Here is a 12,355-nt window from a genome sequence, read left to right on the forward strand (position 1 = left end):
ATGAAGGTGCTACCATGAAACTTACTGCTTCTGTTTTGTATGCTGACTTTTAAAACAAATTTAAATCACCAGCAAAAAAAGTTTTTAAAACCCTATATAGGGGGCTGGAGAGATGGTTCGGCAGTTAAGAGCTCTGACTGTTCTTCCAGAGGTCCTGAGATCAATTCCCAGCAACCACATGGTGGCTCACAACCATCTGTAATGGGATCTGATGCCCTCCTCTGATGTGTCTGAAGACAGTGACAGTGTATAAATAAACAAACAACCCTGTGTGTAATATTTTAGGTGATGCTGGAGCTATAAATGCCTTTCTCTCTATTAGAAAGCTAAGTTAATTTTCCAGACTTTGCCTCAAAAACCACTGTCAGATGTTTCTGGAACATGTTCTCCTGTCACACTGAAAGTTGTTGGCATCTCGTAAGCCGTCATGCAAAACTCTGTGCCTCTGACCAGTCTGTCTTTCCACCTGAAATGCAGTGGATGAAATCCAGATCCTGAAAGCAAGAGATAAGGAGTTCTTCAACCCGGTGCTCAATGAAAACCAAAAGCTGGCTGTGAGAAGGATCCTGAGTGGCGACTGCCGGCCCCTCCCATATATCCTTTTTGGACCTCCGGGAACTGGGAAGACTGTAACAATAATTGAGGCTGTTTTGCAGGTGAGGAGGTGGTGCTGGTTGCTGTGGGTCTGTGCTGTGCTTAAGCACTTGTATCTGGAAAAGTATCAGTTTAAACTTCAGAGAGGTTAGTAGAGAACTTGAGAAAGATTTAGCTTATAACATTGTGTGCTAGGATTTTAAGTTTATAAGTGTAAGAAGCAGCTTCATTTCTAGAATAGTAAACCTTTGATTCTGTTGTGGAGCTTTACTGAAGAAGTTGCCTGGACAGGGACTGAAGCCACCACTCTGCAGCAGCTGTCAGCATCTCCTTCTATAGTTGTCATTAAATCTATGGCAATACTGTGGCTATGGCACTACAGTGTCATTCTGGATCAGCAAGCATACCCGGGCTTGGTGGTATTGGTGTTATATATGGAGATGTCTGTGGAGGTGTGTGGAGGGCTATGGGTAGTAGATCTGGAATATAGCACATACAAGGCTTTGGATAGCCCTGCATTCTCTCTTTATCTGTGTGTATGTGTGGGTAGAGGGTATGGAACCTTCCACATCTCATCTGTAGGTAGTGAGGCAGAGTGGTCACTTTGACATTGCAGGGATGCTCAGAGCTTATCATCAAACCTGCCTCCGCCCCTCATTCCCAATCAAGGAATCTGTATTAGACATAGCTTCAGGGTTTCCACTCTCTGGCAATAATGGTTAAGATTCCTGGTCTCTAATTTCTTAATGAAGGTACATTATGCTTTGCCGGACAGTCGGATTTTGGTCTGCGCTCCTTCCAACAGTGCTGCTGACCTTGTGTGTTTGCGACTTCATGAGAGCAAGGTGCTGAAGCCAGCTGCCATGGTCCGGGTGAACGCCACCTGCAGATTTGAAGAGGTGAGCCCCAGGCATGGGGTGGGCACCGGGAATCCTTCCATGGAGAATACCAAGTGGGCAGGTTTGAGCGGGAGGCAATAGCTGGGCAGACACCAAATGATCATAAAAGTTGTATGGAAAAATTGCTCTGTATTGTGATACAACTCAGCTACATGGTGGGCACTTATTCTTGAATATTTTATTATATTCTCACCCCTCTCTGAATTAACAATACTTTTGTGGACATTCCCAGTTTGTTAAATTTTGATGCTATGCTTTCTTGTATTTCTTCAACTGTATTCCAGTTCCTTTCCAGTCCTGTTTTACCGATTAGATTACAGTTGTCTCTTATGGAGAATTATAGGACCCTAGATTGCTTTTGAGCAAGACTACTTTGTAGAATTCTCCCAGCCTTGCTTTTTGTCCACTTTAAGGAAATGCTTCTAACTTGAACCTCTTTGCCCCAGACTATTATTGAAGCCATCAAACCGTATTGCAGAGATGGAGAAGATATCTGGAGAGCCTCACGCTTCAGGATAATAATCACTACATGCAGCAGTGCAGGGCTGTTTTACCAAATAGGAGTGAGGTAAGCATCAGATGCTGTTTGAGGAACAGAGTCACCCAGACAGTTTGCATCCTCCCTCATTTACATCAGAAGAGGTTGACCAGCTGGAGAGTGAGTAGGTTTTTTTTTTTTTTTGGGGGGGGGGAATGTCAGCCATTGTGTAGGAGTGACAAGGCAATGGGAGCATCTTCATAAACAGGCTTACTGATGAGACCCAAGGGACTCAAAGGGCTCAGCAGTGGAATGGACAAGCAGTGGGCTGGCAGCATGTAAAGATGTGGTGAGAGAGCCCTGAGCATGCTTACACAGAGAGGCCTCAGAGTTGGGGCCTGGCAGGCAAGAATGATGGAGCTATAGGAAGAGGCCTAACTCTCAAGGCTAGATGTTCACTGACCAAGTAGCTTAAAGGATCAGTGGGGGCAGACCACTTAGGAAAGAGCTGGGTTCTGTGAAGTTAGTCCTGTGTGGGGCAGCTCAGGTGCCGGCTGGTGGCGGCTCCTCAAGAAGATGAAGCAGTGATGTTACTGGGGGTTCAGGGGACTATGGGGGTCTGAAGACCAGAGAGAGGTTCCCAGGGACATGTCCCAAGAGCAGAAAAGAAGCCAAGTGAGGAAGCTGCACACCAGTACACTAGAAGTGAGCAGGGGACGCTAGCTGCAAGCATGTTTGGTAAGAGGTGGCGGCAGCACAGGCCGGCAGAGGAAGGAGAGGAGGAACAGAGCCCCTGAGGGCGAGCCCCAGCTTCCGAGACCCTAGGGCAGACAGCTCTGCAGCTTGGAGCAGAGTTGCCACAGGGTTTATCTGTAAGGATGGCTGCTCAGGCCCACAGGGGCTTCCTTTTCTGGCCAGAGCTCTAGGCATCTGAGCAGGGAGGGCCACATGCAGGTTGCAGATTATTTCCTATTCTTTAGTTACCCATTTTATTTATTTTTAAAGTAGAAATATAATTGTTTTAACGTTTTAATTTTATTTTGAATGTAAGTATAAATAAAGGTGAGAAGACACCTTGAGGACTTGGTTCCTTCCTTCCACCATGTGGGACCCAGGGATGGAATTTAGGTTCTCAGGCCTGGTGGTGGGCACCTTACACTCTGATCCATCTTGCTGGCCCCACAATGTCATTTTATTATGTATGAATTCATTAATGAGACAGTCTACATTTCCTTAATCAGAGCAGCTACTGTAAGGTACTCACGAGCTGCATGTGCTAAGAGGCTGCTGGACTGGGAGGGTATAGGTCTAAGCCAGGCAAGGGATACAGCTGCCAGGAGGCTTTGGAGCTTTGTTCACACCCACCCTCCCACCGTCCTGGAACCTTCTTGTCCCTCAAAACAGTGACATCCTGCTGCCTGAACAGCAGCACTGGTAGGGATTCATATGAGTGTCCTAGCAGACCTGCAGCAGCTGTGACATAGTACCTGTACCCTTTAGCCTTGTCTTCCCTGGAGAGCTCCACTATGATCTGAACACCCTGGAACAGAGCTTTGCCAGTATGTGTTAGGAACCAGTTGCTAAATATGATGGAATTACCATGAGACATTTTTGTCTCTAGAGTTGGATACTTCACACACGTATTTGTGGACGAGGCAGGGCAGGCAAGTGAGCCAGAATGCCTTATTCCTTTGGGACTGATTTCAGACATCAATGGCCAGGTAAGGCCTGTGTCTTAAGTGTATTTCTCTCTGTTTTCTCCTGGTGACGGTCACAGCCTTGGAGGGGTCAAGTGAAAGTACTAGGACCCTGAGAATCTGGGAGGTGACGGCTCTGGGGAGAAAGAGCCTGCTTGTTACTATTTACTCATGTGTGAGCAGAAGCTAAGAGCCATTGTAGACATGGGGACACAGGGGACACAACATCAGAGTCAATAGCTGAAGTATCTACTTTGGGGGTTCTCCCCATTACTCCCCATTACGCTTCTCAGCTTCTCACTCACTCTCGCTTCTCAGACCCCTGGCCCCTCCAACTCTGTGTGTTCCTGGCAGATCCCACCCAAATTTCTCTGGTACTTTGTACAGTGGCGTGGATTACTATCTTAGAGAATGTTTCTCTCTGTACCCCAGCTGAGAGGTCACCTGGCATCCCTCCCTTCAGTCACTAGGCTCTATGAAACAAGTACTCTTTGGAGGAACTGCGGAGTGGAGTGAAGAGGGACCGGTCTAGTTAGAATACTAAAGAGAGTGGGCAGCATGGTGTCAGTGTGTGTGAGGCCTTCTGGGAAAAGACCAAGGGTAGTTTCCTGATGTCAGGAACAGCAGAAAATTCCAGAACACAGGCTGTATCCCTGAGGCTTTCACTCCATTGAGAAATAAGTGGGAGGGGCAGCTTGACTGCTGTGCCAGGACTGATAAAAACTGGCAGTGACTGCTTAGTGGAGGAGCCTAAGTCTCAAGTCATCTCCTCTCCCACTTCTCTGTCTAGGCCATTGTCATTCCAGCTGTGTTTACCATGTTTTCCCTGCCTCTTTGCTCATTCCACATACAGCACAGACACACACACACACACACACACACACACACACACACACACACACATGCACACACGCATGCGCCTGCACAGGCCTGCCCCCAAGCCTATTCAGAGACACCTGCCTGTCCATTCCCAAAGCTCTTCTATTGTGGGAACAGAAGCCTGTCTACTCACCACTAATCCAGCATCCTTGTATATGTTATAGATCGTGCTTGCTGGAGACCCCATGCAGCTTGGCCCAGTCATCAAGTCCAGGCTGGCCATGGCCTATGGGTTGAATGTGTCCATGTTGGAGAGGCTGATGTCCAGACCAGCATACCTGAGAGACGAAAATGCCTTTGGTGCTTGTGGTGCATACAACCCGCTGTTGGTGAGTTCAGACTCTGCTTTGTCACACAAACAGGAAAAGAGCAGAGATTTACCGGGGCAGACAGTAAGGCCAGCAGGGCCTCTGCCACCCTGCTCTCGCCCACCTCCCCTTGCCCATGAGTCACGAGACCTCTGCACAGGAGACCTGCACAAACCCCACTCGCCCCCTGCTTTCCTCACCTTACGAAGCATGCTCAGCAGAGTGACCCACGGACATCTGGGCAGGGAGGTGAGCAGGACTCCCGGCTTCCTCCCTTACAAGCAGCTCCTGAGGCACTTTACCTGCTCTTCCTGTCCTGTAGAGGATGCCAGCAGCTTCAGTGCAGATGCTGGGGAGAATGGGATAAAAGAAGTTAAATCTGCCTTACTCCATGAATGTAGGAAAGCAGGAGATAGCATGTAACTTGATGTGAAGGAAGAGAAGGCCTGGCCCTGAGACCTGGAGGCACTGTTTCCTGTGGTCTGCTGCTCTGAGGTGCTCATGTGGTCGAGCATAGCTTCTGGGCCTCAGTGAGAGCTCAGGGAAACCATCAGATTAGACCACTGCATGGGTGGGGCAGAATGCACGTAGGCCCAGGATGATGTGCAGCACGACCTCTGTTGGGTCAGAGGGGATGCCAGAGAACTGTGCGGCATAGGAGATACATCCTCACCCATCTCCCGTGCACTTTGGAACATAAAGTTTCTTTGTTGAAAAAGAAATGGCTTCCCCCTCTTTCCGTTGTTCTCTGTACTATTCTGAGCTGGTGTGACTCTTCACAGGGGGTCACGTTCTTCTTTTTGGAATAAAATATAGTTATTGCCCTGGGGCTAGCAGGCATTTTGCCAGTGTAATTGCTATTATACGTGAGTTGCTCTAACAGAATTGCCTAGAGGACAACTGTCAGGTATTTTCAGGGTAAAGACTTTGTCTGGGCTCACCATTTGAGGAGATAATATGACGTGTCAGAGAAGGCATGGTAGCATGAGGCAGCAGAGAAAAGCATGAATGCTGGTGCCCATCTGGCTTCCTCCGTGTCCCTTTTTATTTAGTCCAGGACTTCCGCCATGAGTCTGTGCCACCCACATTCAGAGTCGTCCCATCTTAATAAACCTCTTTAGAAACCTTCAACAGTCACCCAGAGCTGTGTTTCCTCGGTGATTCCAAGTCTTCTCAAGCTGACAGTGACATTTGACCATCACAGCCAGGAACAAGTGCAGAAGCTTGTATTGCACCAACTTCCCAAGCAGTTACGAGGTGAACTGCATTTTCCTCATAATGGTGCTGTCCCCATAGCCAAAGATATGCAGGGGCTGTTACAACAGTTCCTGCTCTGCCTCCAGCACTAAGTCAGGGCTTCCACACACAGAGACACTCAACCGTCAGGTCCAAGATAACTCACAGAAGAGGCCTTCATCCCTCTTTGAGGTTCAGAGTCATCTGAGAAACTTGGCCTGGCATCAAATTTCAAGTTAATAGTGAGAACCAGGCAGGAGCAGGAGGCTGCCCCATGGAGTCAGGATTAAGGTGGATAGCTTTGCAAGGACAACAGGGCATAATGTGGACAGGAACTATACGGCTTTGACTCTGGGAGCCTATGCCTACCTCTTCTCCACAGGTCACAAAGCTCGTGAAGAACTACAGGTCCCACTCGGCTCTGCTGGCACTGCCCTCACGCCTGTTCTACCATAGGGAGCTTGAGGTCTGTGCTGATCCCAAAGTAGTGACTTCACTGCTGGGCTGGGAGAAGCTGCCCAGAAAAGGCTTCCCTCTCATCTTCCACGGAGTGAGGGTAAGTCCACCGTGTCCGCCAAGTACTTCTTGTATCAGGTGGGAAGGAAAGGGAAGAGGAGGCAGTCGGCTCAAAGACCATCCTGTGTAATTCTCTGTACTACATTATCAGCCAAGCATTCCCTATGAGCCGGGGGTGGGGAAGACAGGTGCTGATCTCTCAAGTGCAAGGCAGCAAGAAGGGGCTGCTGCTGAGCTCTCCTGTCAGAGATTCCATGCAGAAAGGACTTAAGAGTGGATATTATAGGCCAGCATCCTTTGACGCTTACATTAGACAAATACTGGATTCCAAGAGGAGACTCAGGCCAGTATCTAAGAGCTCAAAGTGTAGATTAGAAGTCTGGGGTGGGGGTGGGGGGAAATGGGCTGGAGATGGTTCAGTGGTTAGGGATGTGTCTCACTCTTGCAGACCTCAGTTAAATTCACAACACTCTCGAATCAGGTAGCATACAAGCACCTGTAACTGCAGCCCGAGATCTCATGCCCTTAGCCTCCGTGAGCACTTGCATTACCATACACATACAAGTACACGTAAGATGTAAGGCACCAGGGTCTGGCACCCCAGTCAGAATCACAATCTATTGAGAGCTCACAAGAACCAGTCAGCCAGGCACTGAACCCCAGATCCAGAAGTCGGGGATGACACAGCCAAGTCTCCTTCCTACAGGTCCTCACAGAGTGGGGTGTAGGTGCTACAAGCTAAAGCAAATGCAGACATTGACTAAAAGCAATTTGTATGATGAATTTGGTTGTCAGAACCAGAGACCAAGCTTTACATTCATCCTCCCAAAAGGAGAGAACTGGAGTTAGGATCCAAAATTGGTGTCCCACCCAGAAGGGAAGATGGTGTCTGTTAGCCCTTTTCTCCCATAGCCTGGTCTTCCAAGCACAGTCCTGCCTCAGTTTCTCTCTAAACCTTTAGGAAAAAAAGGTGTCTGGATCTGTTAGAAGCTCTTGAAGAAGTGTGTGCTGATGGCTCTGAAGCGCCTTCTCTAAGCCTGTTTGTCAGTGCTTAACCCCCCGCTGGGCGGTGCTTCCCCAGGAGTGCCCTTCTCAGCCGCTTCCAGTAGATCAGGAAAGACAAATGTCAGTTAGAGTGGAAGGGATCTCTGGTGTGCTCAGCAATGAGCCTGTGAGGCATACCCAGTGCTACTGTGCAGCAGAGGTGTAAAGCTCTATTGGAGCACATGAAGGTGTGCTCACAGAGGTTCAAGGTCTTAGATGTCAGTTCTTCCCAAATTAACCTATATATTTAATATAGTCTCATTTTTAAAAAAATCACCACAGGTGCACCAGACAGTGGTGTGCACATCTTCAATCCCAGCACTCATGACAGGCAGTCAGAGGCAGACATATTTCTGAGTTCAAGGCCAGCCTGATCTACAGAATGAGTTTCAGGACAGCCAGGGCTACACAAAGAAGAAATCCTGACTGTAAAAACAAAAATAAAACAAAACAAAATAAAAATCAGAACAGGCTTTTTATGACAGTTTTACTGCCAGTTCAAAATGTTTTATAAAAGAAAATGACTATAGCCCTAAATTCAATTTTTAATATTGCCAAAAAGAACCAGACAAGGAATCATTAGCTTGGTATGTTACAGAGCATAGGACAGAGTCAAAGGAAATGGACATCTCCAGGGTGCGTTCTGTGTTAAATATGCAGCATGAATAAGACCCTGGGTTCAGTCTTCAGTATCACGTAGACAAAATGTGTAGGGTGTGTGTGTGTGTGTGTGTGTGTGTGTGTGTGTGTGTGTGTGTGTGTGTGTGTGAGATCTCATGACACAGAGCTGACTCTGTAACCAAACTGACTTTGAATTTCGCATCCATCTGCTCTACCTTCCAAGTGTTTTGATTATAGACTTGAGCTCCCATATCTGACAAAAAGTCCTTTTCTTAAGGCCTAATTAAATTAACAGCTTAGGGGTTTTGGGGTTGGTTTTGCTTTGGGTTTTTTGTGTTTTTTGGTTGGTCTGTCGGTCGGTCGGTCGGTATCTCTTTGGATAGAGTATCCTTATCTGACTCTCTGGCTGGTCTGGAAAGAACTGTCCTTGATCTCACGGAGCTACCCCTGTCTCCAGCTCCTGGGTGCCGTGACTGAAGTAGTCCACCACCAGACCTGGCCATTTCTATTTTTGTTAGGGCCTTTTGTTTGCTTGCTTTGGGTGTTTTGAGAAAGTGTCTTTTGTAATTCATTGCTGAGGGTGGCTTTGAATTTCATTTTTATTCATTGTATTTTGTGTGTTTGTTTGAGACGAGGGTTTCACCATGTAACTCTGGCTGGACTTAACTCCCTCTGTAGAGCAGGCTGACCTCAGACTCAGAGACCTGTCTGCTTCTGCCTTCCAAGTGCTGGGACTGAAGTGCTCTGCCTCCATGGCTGCCCAGTCATTGTATTTTATTTTAGGGTTTTCTTAAAAGCAGCTGAGTGTCATATTTAATCCAGTTTAGTCAAATCGGCTCACTCTTTGTTGGGTTTTTTTTTTTTTCTTTACCTTTATTTCTGTTGTTTCCACATTTTCCTAATTCTTGCTATTGATTTTTTTTTCTCATCAGCTTAAAAATTCTGAAGCCCAGTGTGGTGATGCCACCTTTAATCTCAGCACTCGGGAGGCAGAGACAGGGAGAGTTCTTATGAGTTCCAGGCCAGTCTGGTCTACAGAGTGAGACTTTGTCTTAAAAATACAAATAAAAATGGAGAGTTGGCTCAGTGGTTTTTTTGTTTTTCTTTTTTAAATTTATTTATATGAGTACACTGTTGCTGTCTTCAGACACAGCAGAAGAGAGCATCGGTTCTGATTACAGATGGTTGTGAGCTACCATGTGGTTGCTGGGAATTGAACTCAGGACCTCTGGAAGAACAGCCAGTGCTCTTAACCACTGAGCTATCTCTCCAGGCCCTGGCTCAGTGGTTTTAGAATATTTGTTCCTAGCCGGGCGTGGTGGCGCATGCCTTTAATCCCAGCACTCGGGAGGCAGAGGCAGGCGGATTTCTGAGTTCGAGGCTAGCCTGGTCTACAAAGTGAGTTCCAGGACAGCCAGGGCTATACAGAGAAACCGAGAAACCCTGTCTCAAAAAAACCAAAAAAAAAAAGAATATTTGTTCCTAGCTGGGCAATGGTGGCACTCACCTTTAATCCCAATGCTTAGGAGGCAGAGGCAGGCGGATTTCTGAGTTCGAGGCCAGCCTGGTCTACAGCGTGAGTTCCAGGACAGCCAGGGCTATACAGAGAAACCCTGTCTTGAAAAAAACAAAACAAAACAAACAAAAAGAATATTCGTTCCTCTTGTAGGGGGTCTGAGTTTAATCCCACACACCCATATGGTGGCTCACAATCATTTGTAACTCCAATTCCAAAATATCTGATAACTCTCCATGGCCTCAAAAGGCAGCAGGCACATATATGGTACACATGTGTAAAATAATACCTTTTTAAATTCTGCTGTAAGCTTTTTTTTCTCATTAATATTTAAGATACTTATAAGGGTCATAGGTGACCAAAGGATAAATTATATATGTCTTAAAACACTATTCTGAAAGTAATTATTGTAGTTTGGACTGGAAAAGATGACCCAGCAGTTAAGAGCAGTCTCTGTTCTTCCAGAGGACCCGGGTTCAATTCCTAGCACCCACATGGCTGCTTGCAACTGTCTGTAACTCCAGAATCTGACACCCTCACACCAATGCACATAAGAATAAATCGATTTTTTAAAATGTAGTACAGCTTTGTCTGGTATTTATTTTGTTGTGCTGTGTTTTATGAGACAAGGGCTCACTAAGTGGTAGCCCAGGTGACTTCACACTCAGATCAAGTGATGGGGTCCCAGGTGTGCATCATCCTACCAGCTCTGCGCACACGTGAGGTCACGGTGAGATACACAGCACAGACTTCACTGTGCTATCCGTGCTTACGTGTGAAGTTCAGTACTGTTAAGTGTATTCGTATTTTCTCAGCCAGCAATCTCTAGAACCTTTCCACCTTGCAAAACTGAAACTCTGTCCCTACAAAAATCTTACTTTCCCTCCAGGCCTACCTCTAGAAGCCCCTATGAATTTGACCACTCTGTAGACCTCATATAAGGGGATCTTGCAGTCATATTCATCAGCATAATGACCTTGGGGTTTATCTGTGTTGTAACATGTCAGAATGTACTTTTGTTCTTAATGTTCATTCATTCATTCATTCATTTAGAAACAGTGTCACTGGGGCTGGTGAGATGGCTCAGCAGGTTAGAGCACCTGACCGCTCTTCCGAAGGTCCTGAGTTCAAATCCCAACAACCACATGGTGGCTCACAACCATCCGTAACGAGATCTGGCGCCCTCTTCTGGAGTGTCTGAAGACAGCTACAGTGTACTTACATATAATAAATAAATCTTTTTAGAAACAGTGTCACTGTATAGTTCTGGCTAGCCTGGAACTCAGTATGTACACCAGCTGGCCTCAAAATCACAGAGGTCCATATTTTCTGCCACCTAAGTGCTAGGATTAAACATGTATGAGATTAAAGATATATGCCACCACACCCTACTGAAACCTGCTGCTTTATCTAGGCTGGGTGGCCTGTAAACTTCCAGGAACCTGCTGTCTCTGCCCCCAGTGCTAAGATTACGGGCAGGCACTGCAGTGCACTCAGCTTCTCCAGGGCTGCTTCGGAGATGCACCTGCTCAGGTCCTTGGTCCATCTAACTGGTTTTATTGGGAGGAGGGTTGTTAATTGAGTTCTAAGAGTCCTATGTGGTTTGACTATGAATGCCTTACCTTATTTGCAAGTGTTCTCTCTGTTTTATGTTATCTTTGTGTTCTGTTGGGTGTGTCCATTGAGCATGAGCATTAGTACAGGGCTGGCACGATGGCCCAGTGGTTAGGAGTACTTCCTGCTCTTGTGAAGGATTGGAATGTGGTTCCCAGCATCTACACTAGGCATTTCAATCACCCCTGTCACACCAGCTCCAGGAGGTCAGCTCCCTCTTCTAGCCTCCATGGGCACCTATACATACATGCTCAGATGTACAGACAAATAAAAATAAATCTTTAAAAACAAACAAACTTTAGTTTGAGAGTTGGAGAGATGATTGAGAGGTTTCAGAGCAGTGGCTGCTCTTCTAGAGGACCTGAGTTTGAAGTTTGATTTCCAGCATCCACATGAGCTTATACCCATCTATAATCCCAGCCCTCCTCTGTACTCCAAGGGCACCAGACACAGACATGGTACACATACATACATGCAGGCAAAGTAAATACCTATTTAAAACATCCTTTCACCATATTCAGAGGGGTAGTATTGAGCTGCCTGTTCTGTCATGGTCTGGGTACTACAGCATTCAGCCACAGCAATACATCCCATCTATCCTGCTATGAGGAAGGGTTTGTGCACGATGAGCAACTCCCAGCCTAAAGGAGCCATCTTGGCGCCAGGCGTGGTGGCGCACGCCTTTAATCCCAGTACTAGGGAGGCAGAGGCAGGCAGATTTCTGAGTTCGAGGCCAGCCTGGTCTACAGAGTGAGTTCCAGGACAGCCCTGTCTCGAAAAACCAAAAAAAAAGAAAGAAAGAAAAAGAAGAAAGAAAGAAAGAAAGAAAGAAAGAAAGAAAGAAAGAAAGAAAGAAAGGCTTCTTTAGCTATAACCCAAGTTGGCTGACGGAAAGAGCTCTGTAGCTGAAGTGGAGAAGATGGCAGCCTCTAGCCCTTGGTGGTAGGACCACC

At 46.8% G+C, this 12,355-nt stretch overlaps 1 protein-coding gene across 1 annotated transcript in view; it reads left to right on the forward strand.

The window, feature by feature from the left end:
- Nucleotides 1-12,355, forward strand: part of Mov10l1 (Mov10 like RISC complex RNA helicase 1) — a 62,382-nt gene that overhangs the window by 39,370 nt on the left and 10,657 nt on the right. Inside the window, exons 18-23 of the mRNA XM_021217102.1 lie at nt 478-656; nt 1,347-1,493; nt 1,940-2,061; nt 3,593-3,692; nt 4,712-4,876; nt 6,474-6,647. Coding sequence (XP_021072761.1) covers nt 478-656; nt 1,347-1,493; nt 1,940-2,061; nt 3,593-3,692; nt 4,712-4,876; nt 6,474-6,647 — 887 coding nt within the window. The remainder of the gene's footprint in view (nt 1-477; nt 657-1,346; nt 1,494-1,939; nt 2,062-3,592; nt 3,693-4,711; nt 4,877-6,473; nt 6,648-12,355) is intronic.

Source organism: Mus pahari, chromosome 17, assembly GCF_900095145.1.
Source record: "Mus pahari chromosome 17, PAHARI_EIJ_v1.1, whole genome shotgun sequence".
Classification (NCBI taxonomy): Eukaryota; Metazoa; Chordata; class Mammalia; order Rodentia; family Muridae; genus Mus; species Mus pahari.